This window comes from Helianthus annuus, chromosome 12, assembly GCF_002127325.2.
Source record: "Helianthus annuus cultivar XRQ/B chromosome 12, HanXRQr2.0-SUNRISE, whole genome shotgun sequence".
Classification (NCBI taxonomy): Eukaryota; Viridiplantae; Streptophyta; class Magnoliopsida; order Asterales; family Asteraceae; genus Helianthus; species Helianthus annuus.
Genome location: NC_035444.2, coordinates 42,740,020 through 42,750,535, shown reverse-complemented (window position 1 = coordinate 42,750,535; position 10,516 = coordinate 42,740,020). Strand labels below are relative to the sequence as shown.

The 10,516-nt window shown below is 37.3% G+C and overlaps 1 protein-coding gene across 1 annotated transcript; it reads right to left on the bottom strand.

Annotated features, from left to right (window-relative positions):
- Positions 1–311: 311 nt before the first annotated feature.
- On the bottom strand, positions 312–2,839 carry LOC110892789. The gene is made up of 2 exons (XM_022139937.1): positions 2,429–2,839; positions 312–2,345 (listed from the first exon to the last, which is right to left on the bottom strand). Exons 1-2 carry the CDS (start codon positions 2,837–2,839, stop codon positions 312–314), a joined length of 2,445 nt encoding a protein of 814 aa, XP_021995629.1.
- Between the last annotated feature and the right edge of the window lie 7,677 nt (positions 2,840–10,516).

Genomic DNA, 10,516 nt, shown 5'->3' with positions numbered 1-10,516 from the left:
TGATTAACAAAGGTGTGGGCCGGTTAACTTAATTAATGGATTAATTAATTTATATATAAGTATGTGGGCCGGTTATATATTTCCTAAATTATAATAAACAAGGGTGTTGGGTTTGCTTAACAAATTAACAATGATGTTGGGCCGATTGTTAAGTGGGCTCATTTAATTAATTAATGGTTTAGTTACATCTATGTTGGGCCGAATGATAGCATAGAGAGAAAGTTGGGCCGATTACATCATCTAGACAACAGTTGGGCTTGTTATTCGGACTATAGCTATTAAGTTAGTGCACCGATCCATCTAACGGAGTTTTAACGTATTAAACGAAGACATCGAAGAGTAAGGATCGAATGATGGATTCGGGTTGTCACATCCATGTCTAGAATAACGAAATCGGCAGGAAAAACAAACTTATCCACCTTAACAAGCAAATTCTCAACTATTCCCCTTGGGTGTTTCACGAACCTATCAGCTAAGGACAATGTCATTCGAGTAGGTGAAAGCTCGCCTAAATCTAGCTTCTCGTAAAGCGAAAAGGGCATTAAATTAATGCTAGCACCTAGGTCGGCTAAGGCTCTAGTGTTCGTGTTACTACCGAATAGACAAGGAATAGTGAACACACCGGGATCGGTAAGCTTTTCGGGCAACTTATTTGAAACGACTGCCGAACACCCTCCATGCAATGGGACATTAGACAACTCACCTAATTTCTCCTTATTCCTAAGAAGGTCCTTCAAAAATTTTGCATATTTTGGCATGGACTGGAGTGCCTCTATAAACGGAAGATTAATCTTCAATTGCTTGAAGATATCTAAGAACTGCCCGTATTCCCTTGAGTATTTTTGATTCTTAAGACGCGAGGGAAACGGAACATACGCATGATTCACATAGGGTGAAGGTCTCACGTCTATGGGCTTTTTCTCAACTTTCTTCTCACTTTGAGATTCACCGAGCTGTGCGGTACTTGCTGGGCTTAGCCTCTTTTGCACTTTGCCGGGAGCCTCCATCTCTATCACTTCATCTATAATGTCTCCATCCTCATCAACCTCTCTCTCTTCTACGCTCGGGTTCCCTACGGTTCTACCACTACGAGTGGTAATGGCTTTCACATGAGCATTCGGGTTAGGTTGGGTGTTAGCTGCAAACTGACCGGGTAACCTTTTATCTAACTTCCTAGACATATCACTTACAACCCTAGAAAGGTCTTGGACCGCCGCTTGGTGATTCTTAAGCATAAGATCATGTTCACTAAGTTTCTTTTGGGTATTTTGATCCCTAACAATTAGTTGACTCATCATGGACTCCATTCTTTCCATGCTACCCCCCAAATCGAAACTTGAGCCTTGACCCGTTTGCACCTGATTATTTGACCCCCCATCCTTGATTTGCCCATTTAGACCCCCACTGAAAAGCGAACCTAGACCTCTATTTGGATTTTGAGCTATTTGAAAACCAGGAGGTCCATTTGAGCGAAAATTGTTATTATTATTAAAATTATTATTATTATTTCGCCAACCCAACCCAAAATTATTATTATTATTACCACTAGACTGACCTCTACCAAAACCTCCTCCTAAATAATCACATTGCTCCTCACCAACTAGTAAAGGACATGCACTCGTGTCGTGACCGCCTCGACAAAACTCACACTTATCAACCTTAGCTCTAATCTCCTTAAGCTCTCGAGTGATGTTTTCCAAAACAGAGGCTAAACTAGGGTCCACGGTGACATGGTTCACCCCTTGGGCGGGTGCACTAGTAGTGGTATTTGAATTACCACTTTGGTACCTCTGATCGGATCGTGATTGGGATTGAGACTGAGCAAATGCCTCAAAACGCTCTCGACACTCAGCCACTGTAAGAATACCCATCATGTGCCCCCCCGCATTAGTGTCGAACCTCTCACGAGTCTCTTGGGTGAGACCGTTATAAAATTTCTCACACAAAGCCCAATCAGAAAGACCATGCTGGGAGCAACGAGCACAAAGGTTTTGGAAACGCTCCCAAGCAAGGTAGTAAGGCTCGTCGGGCTCCATGCGAAAAGAGTGGATTTGGTCCCTAAGACGTGCGACTTCAGCGGGCGGGAAATACTTGTTCAAAAAGGCTTGACGAAGCCCCGCCCATGTGGTAAAGGTACCGGTTGGTTGAGAGTCCAACCAAGTAGCCGCACGGCCGGCTAATGAGAATGGGAAAAGCTGTAGGTAAGTGGCATCGTTGGGTGCACCGTGAAGGTTAAAGGTAGCTAGCATGCGGGAGAAACGGTTTATGTGAGCCGGGGCGTCCTCATCGTCCCGGCCATGGAATTGGATGGTATTGGTGATGGCTTGCATGGCATAAGATGGAATCTGCCATGAGTTGTCATATCGTATCTCATATTCTTTTTTGCTGCACGACATACATCAATTCGTTTTCTCATTTCAATAATTACATTCAAATCTATCTTTCTTGATTCCTCTTTTATTTCATCCAATAATTGCCCTTTTCTTACATATTCATGACCACTATGATTTGTAATTGTGTTGATGAAACTTCTTAAATCATAACGTGATAGACTAGAATCCCGTTTCAATCCATTCACGAAGTTATCCCATTCCAAAGGTAAAGCATCAACAAATTTCAAAATTCTTTCATCCTTTGAATGATGTATCCTATGTTTTTCTAACTTGATGATTAATTCCCAAAACCTTTCTTTCAACATCTCCATCGATTCATTCTTCATACACAAGAAATTTTTGTATCTTTTTACATAAACATCCTTATCATATCTCATCTCATTCCACGATTCTATAGTCCAGTTATTTAAACTTTCAAGATTAGCATTTTCCTTCACATCAAACATTTTGATCTCACTTTCTTTGTTAAGTGACTTGATTCAAAAATTTTCCTTCAAAATTCACAAATTTTAACGTCTTGATATTTGCACCTTCTAAAAACACTTCGAATCTCCTGCAAACACACAAACAAATGATCAGTTTAAAAATATCAAACTCTCAAACAACTGAATCAGATTGTGATTGGGCCTTTAATAAGGGCTGGGATTGGCCTTTGTATGCAAATCAAGTGATTTCACGTGCAACCAGAAATAACAACCAGCCGACAAATGTTTTTAACACTTCAACCTGATTGGGCCTTCAATTGTGGCAGACTAAGTAACTTTAGTTAGTGGGTCGGTGCAATATGAGCTGCTAAATCACACAACAGACAAATGGGCGGTGAACATGGGCTACTAAATCAATGATTGGGTCGCCTAAATCAACCAATGGGCTGCAACAATTAATGATAACCTATGATTTGTTCTTTTGTTCCACTAAGCCGACAAGCACAAATCCCATACATATACACATAGACCAAGCAATTAACAGCAAACAGACAACTAAATGATATTAAAAACGTGATTGGGCCGTATATGTGTAAGTGGGTCGGTCAATAAAGCCAAACAATTAACTAGCCGACAAATAGCACAGAAAACAGTCATTTCACGTTTCAAACGATTATGTCAGTTTCAAACGGTCACGTGTAGATTTCAAACTATCGGTTCATTTTCAAACGATGGGGTACATTTCCAACGATAGGTTAAAGTCCAAACGATGTGACAGACTTTCAAACGGTAGACTAATGTTCAAACGATGATTCAAACGGAAGCAACAATTTCAAACGATAGGACCTAATTTCAAACGGAAGATGCTTTTTTTCAAACGACAGTTTAAACGGTAATGTCAATTTCAAACGGACAGTCGCTGTTTCAAACGAACTTCGGACCTAAAAACTCAAATTTCTCCTAAACAGCTTGGAGTTTCGATCTGAAACTTGGTAGGGTTGTAGATCAGGAATATTCGCACAATATATCCAAAAATCAGCTGAAACGGACCGTGAAAACCTGTTCGATTTGACGTTTTGCAGTAAAAAACGTAATAAAATGTGAAAAATTGAAGAAATAGATGAAATCAGATCTGAAACTTGCTGAAATCTGGTACGAAAACGATGTGTTTGATCGTGCAATCGAGCTCCTAGCTCTGATACCACTTGTTAGGACCGGTTTTGACACCGTTCGATTGCGTAACGAACGTTCGACGTGCGGAATCCGTGAACGTACTTGATCGAACACACAATAACGTACAAGAAAACGTGATTCTGTTAATGTGACGTCGTGTACAATGCCGTGAATCACGTAGAGAGACTTTCTCTCTCTGGACTTTCTCTACAATTAGATCTCCTAAATCTCCAAATGAGCTCCAAGTCTTCCAAAAGTCTTAACCTTTACAACTAAATGAGCTATTTATAGGCACAAGGGATATAATGAGAAATCTCATTATTTACAAAATTGCCACCTTGCCTTTCTAACTAGTTGTAACCTAAAATGCTTAGAATCCTTCTATTTCTGCTACGGAATAGATTGACGGAGGCGATAGACAGATATTGCACTAACACCCCCGAAGCTAATGGGAATTGAGGAGTATTATGTATGGAAAGATCGATTTGAGAATTAGGTTCAAGAGAATCATTTGAGATCATGGGAGTGTATTGAGAAAAAGTATGTGAAACCCCATACAGATCTTCAAGTTGTTAAAACAATTTCTGAGCTAACGGATAAAGAACGAGATATGTACAAAGCTGAAAAAATGATGATTAGTTTGCTTCAACAAGCTATAAAAGAAGATATCTTTATACTACTTCAGCGTGATGGTACTTCACGATCGATCTAGGATGCACTTAAAATCAAGTTTAAAGGTAGTGAAAAGATGATCAAGAGCAAGAAAGCATTGCTAAAGAAAGAGTTTGATTTGTTTACAAGTTTTCCAGGTGAATCATCAAAGAAGTTAATTGAAAGATATTGTCACCTAGTGAGATCTATGTCATTGTTAGGGATTGTTAAAGAGCGGGGAGAATGGGTCGATAAATTGGCTGACGCATTACCTCAGAAAGAGTGTAGTACATTTTTGATGATCTTAAAGAACACCAGAGAATATGATGGGCTAACAATTTCTCAATTCATCGAGAAGATTGAAGGTCAAGATCTTGAACAACAAAATATTGTGAGGATGAATAATCCGAGTAATCAACAAGATGTGAAAATGTATTACAAAGGCAATGTTCAAGAGGTTGAAATGAACCCGAAAAATCCAAACTGCTTTTAGTGCTGGGAACTCATCTGGAAATGTTGATCAAAGTTCAAATAGCAGTAGTGGAGTTTCTTCATATCCGAGTGTTAATCCAAAGAGTTCAACTTCAAGCTTTCAATCTCAAAGCCCAAAAAGTGGAAATGGTTGTGTGATATAGTGCAACATTGCATTGAATCTCCAGAATGGTCAAAGTTTTTCTAAAGAAGTTGCTAAAGATCACATGGCGTTACTTGCAACTGTGTTGGAATCCTATGAGGGATTGGTTGCTGGGAGGATCGGAAATCCTATGCTGATAAAAGAGGATTACGATCAGATAGATGCTGAAGAAATGGAACTCATGGACATCAAATGGTGTCTAGCTAGTGTCTTGAGAAGAGCAGAAAAATTCAAAATGATTATCGGAAGAAATGATTTTTTGGATGCACATGTTTCTACTTTGGGTTTTGATAAATCTAAAGTTACTTGTTTTCGATCCAGGGAGAAAGGACATTTTAAAAGAGAATGCAAAAATCAAAAGGCTAGTGGAGCAAAGAATCCATTTGGAAAAGATGATTACTATCGGAAAGCCATATATCAACAAGTTGCTCATCAACCGAATCAACAAAAGGAACCCCAAACTGCTCATGCTAGAATGATCGAAGATGCAAATAAGAGAGCTTATTATGGTATCATTGATCAAGATGATGAAAAGGTAGCAGAAGGCTTCAGCTGGGATAAATATATTCCACCTGATTCAAAAGTTGTAGCCTTGATTGCAGAAATAGTTCAAAAGCCTGATTTATTTATTGAATGGATGAAATTGATTGGTGTTAATGATTCGAGTCAAGAAGAAGAGTCTGTTTCATCAGATGAAAGTTCAGAAAGAACAACGATTTTTGATCAAACACCGTCTGATTCTGGTTCTTCAGATGATAATTCAGAAAAGGCAATAAATTTTGATCAATCTCCAACTGATGACAGTGGTGATGATGAGGAAGAAAGGCATATTAATGTTGCAAAAACTCATTTATCTCCTGACAGTTTTCAATTTTATTTTACAGATCGCTTGGAGAAGTTGAAGGAGAAACGAGCAGCAAAAGAGTTGAAAAAGGTGAAAGTTGAAGATGTTGCGAAGACAAAGAAAACTGAAAAGGTGATTGAAGTTGAGAAGGTTATCGAAGTTGAAAAGATTGTGGAAGTCATCAAGCCTTGCTTAAAGTGTTTAGAATCTTGCAAGGAATGTGCAGAAAAAGATGAGAAACTAAGTGAGCAAGAAAAGATGAAAGAGAAGTTATTGTTTGATCTCAATTACGTGAAAGAATCATATGACGTATTGAACAGAACAGTAACTGGTCTACAGAAAACAAATTCGGAAAGAGAAGATGCATCGACCATGATGAATGCTGTAATGATGTCGAAGCAGAAAGCTATAAATTTCTGTATCAAGGAGTGTGCAAAGTGGAAGCAAGATTTGGAGACTGAGAAAATTGAAAATGAAAGAATTAGAGACTGTTACAAAGTTATTCTAGTTCTGATTATTTGATTGATTCAATTTATCCAAATGTTGCAGGTTTTGAAGCATTTCAAGATGATAAGAAGTCAAAGAAAAAGGATACTGGTAAGAAACAGAGTGTTAATTACAACAAGTGTCCGCCTCCAATTTGGGAAGGGTATTCGCCTAGAAAACTAAATGAAGAACAAGTCGAAAAGGCAATCAATATAAAGTTAAAGTCCGATATAATCGACGATTTACCAGAAAACATTGACGTTACTTTTAAATCATCTGCTACTGATCATGAGTCCGAGTTAATAAAAAAGGTGATCGATCAGGTGTTGGATACAGATGAGGAGTCGGATTCGAAGTCTGAGTCTGGAAATTCGAGTTCGTCTGTCAAAAGAACGAGTTCGTCGGTCAACTGTTCAAAGACGTCGTTTAAACGGGTTTATAATAAAGAATTCATGTTATCAAAATCTAATTTGAATGATGAATTATTCAAAGTTGCTTATACATTGAATGATTCAGACAAATTATATTCTGATGAGGAATTTCCAATAAGAAGTGTTCAAATTGAAAAGATCAAAAAGGTTTTCAAAATGACAGAAATTAATATTTCTGAAACAAAAGATTTAAATCTTACTGAAAAACCTAAAAAGTACACTTCAAGAGTTCAACAACGATTAAACAAGAAAAAAGGTTACAGTTCTGGTTCTGGTTGTCAAAAGAAACCAAATCATAACGGTAATTTCAAAAAGAAAGGTCTTGGATTTGTTCCACCGGGAAATTATAAAAATGAAAATATTTCTAAAACAAATACAAAATTTGTTGCAGGGACAAGTTGTGAAGAAGAATCGAAGAGTTCTTTCTGTAGACAATCAAACAGAGAGTTTCTTGCTGAAAGACAAAAGGTTGAAAAGAATGAAGTTTTCAGAAGAAAGAGACAAGAACTTGTTACAGATGTTAAGAAGTTGGTCACATCGCCTGGAACTATCCAAAGGCAACCAACACAAAACAGTGAGTCTCAGAAAAACTCAAAGAAATAGTTGTTGATAAAACTGAACCACCAACTGAGAAATTTAAAGTGTTTAAAAATTCAACATATGAAGTTGGTGAATGTTCAAAGAGGTTTTACAAAAGAAGTGTGAATCTTGACAACCAAATGTGGGTTGTTAAGAAATTTGATGTGAAATCTGGCGATGAATCTGATTCCACAAAATCAGAGGAGTCACAAGTTGTTAAAAATGGTGAAAACTCAGTTTCGCCTTTGGATGATGTTCATTTTCCACCATTGCGGACTGAGAATTTTAAATCAAAAGTTGGAAAAGTTGAGATCTCGAATCAATTTTATTCTGAAAAGAATGAATTTGATGTTGAGAAAGCTTTTAATGGGAATGTGAAGAAGATTTGTGGGAAGATGATCGAGGAAAAGGTTAAAGGGGTTAAAGATTTGTATGCTACAAAGAAGGCAACTTATAACCCAACTGAAGAAGAGTTAAGAACACCCAAGGCTGGTCAGGCTTGGGTGGACATTTTCTTTCCTTGAAAATCCTGACTTGCCGGAGCTCCCAAGATGGTTATCGCGGAGCATGAATCAGCATCTTTCTTAAAATTGATTTTGTGAATAAATCTTAAAATTGTTAAATTCTACAAGTTGTGGAATTGCCGGAGCTTCTAGATTGGTAAGTGTGAAGCAGGAATCGGCATTTGTATTGGTAAAATGAATTTGTGTAGTAGTTTTATTCCTACAAGTGGTACAGGTGATAAATCTACAAGTGGTTAATCAAGGACATTAATTTGTACTTGATTTTCCTACAAGTGGTTAAACAATGTGATGAAATGAACCCCTAAACTACGTATGGTTTGTGAAAATCAACTAAAGTAATTTTCCGGAAATATCATTTTGATTAAAACAAACAAACATAAGTGTTTTGAAATCATTATGGGAAAATGGTTTGTTGTAAGGGGGAGTTCTGATTGTTTATGCCAAGTGGATGGCGAATTGATGTGATTCGATATTCAGTTGTCATTTTACTTGTATAGTTTGTTTTCAATTTTGCTTTAAATGTGTTTGAATTTTAGGGGGAGTAAAATTTCAGAAAATCCAAAAACATTTGAAAATTTGAAAAAGCCAAAAACATGATAAAAAATTCAAATTGAGTTTTGTTGTGAAAAAGAGGAAATGATAGTACATCAGTGGACTATCACAACATGCTAAAGATATGGAATGTTTAATGTGATAAACGGTCTCACTGATGATGTGTCAGTAGGTTTCGTACATTCAGTAGATTGTATTTGAGATATAAACCTAAATTTCAAACTTCCTTATATCGTGGGGAACATTTCTTGGATATATGGATAACCTCCGAAATCTTGTTTGAAAGGTCCCTCTTTCTGAGATACTAGGTCTTTATACTCATTTATATCTGGGGTATTATCCCGGGGTATCTGATTTTTGCGGAAGCAATAGCCTAGTCCCCGCATAATACTTTTTGCTTACTTGAAATATAGCGCCACCCTCAGCATAAAAAATGATAAAACATTGAAAAATGCTAATCATGTGCTGTTGAAGAAAAGATCCTCTAAAGGGGACACACCAAAAGTCAAGACGTCATCTCTCTGCTGAACGGAAGTTCTGACATGAGCTCTTACGGTTTCGCATTTAACCCCTTACAGATATCATCTAGGTATACTCACCTGTAAGACTGAATATTGGGATCTGGATACGGAAGTATATTCAAGTGATTGGACACGCGAATAATTTTAAGTCATTAAAACATTAATCGTGTATCTCGAAACAGTTGAACTTTGTATGAAAATTTAAGTGGATCAGTATACTGACAATCTAAGTGAATTGTTTAGAACTTAAAATGTTTAAAGCTTAACGGTGTTGGTGATTTGTCTCATAAACTGATATGATCCTCTTACGCAAACTCACAGAAATATTGTTTGTAAATATTTCTTTACTGCATTGATTTCTATTTCAAAAATCCAAAAAGATTTTTAGTGTGTTTTAGCATAAATTTTGAAAAATTCAAAAAGATTTTTGATAACTGATGTTGAAGAGCCGATTTTCAAAATTCCGAGTGCTAAACATGATGAACACTTTGTGAGGGGGAGTTTGTAGGATAAAAAAAATGTTTTGTCTACAAGTGGTTCATCGGAGATTGTCATGTTAAATCATATGTGGTTTAGTGTATGTTTCTACATGTGGTATATAGAGAATAAATTTGTCAAATGTAAATTTGTGAAATTTATTGTGAGGTAGAGATTGTGCAGGATAGCAGGTTCTAGATCCTGATTCTGAGTGATAGAGAGCCAGGATCCGATTCCTGAAGATTCTGTAATTTCAAAAAGCCAGACTGTCACACCCCCAAAATCCACCCCCGGAGTATCACCGCTTGGGAGCGTAACATGACCAGGATCAAGCCACCAATCATATAGAACAACGTAAATAGTAAAAGTAAATGTAATTTAACCAAACCAATCCATATGAAAGGTGTTCAAAACATAAGTATAAATTCAACGTTTAGCGGAAGCATATGAGTAAAAGCCCACCATATGTAAAGTATGAAATGTCAAATGTTTAATCAAAGCATTCACGGTCCTTGTCCACAACGACCGCGCCTCCTAGTGCAAGCTCCATGTATACCTAACGACCTGCAAGGCATGTAGCAGAGAGTCAACAACTAGTTGAGCGAGTTCACAGTAAGTAAGTTCGTAATAGTAAGTTCTTTTCGTAACATGGGCTCTACTAGGCCGATAGTATGTTCTATTAGTGGGGGCTTCCCATATTTGTATATACACTAGACTATTTGTAACCATAAGTGTTCTTCTTAACCCGAGAACAATAGTACGTACAAGTTTTACGTAGGTTTTACGTAAGTGTCCTTCTTTACCCGAGGACAGTGGTACGCGTGGG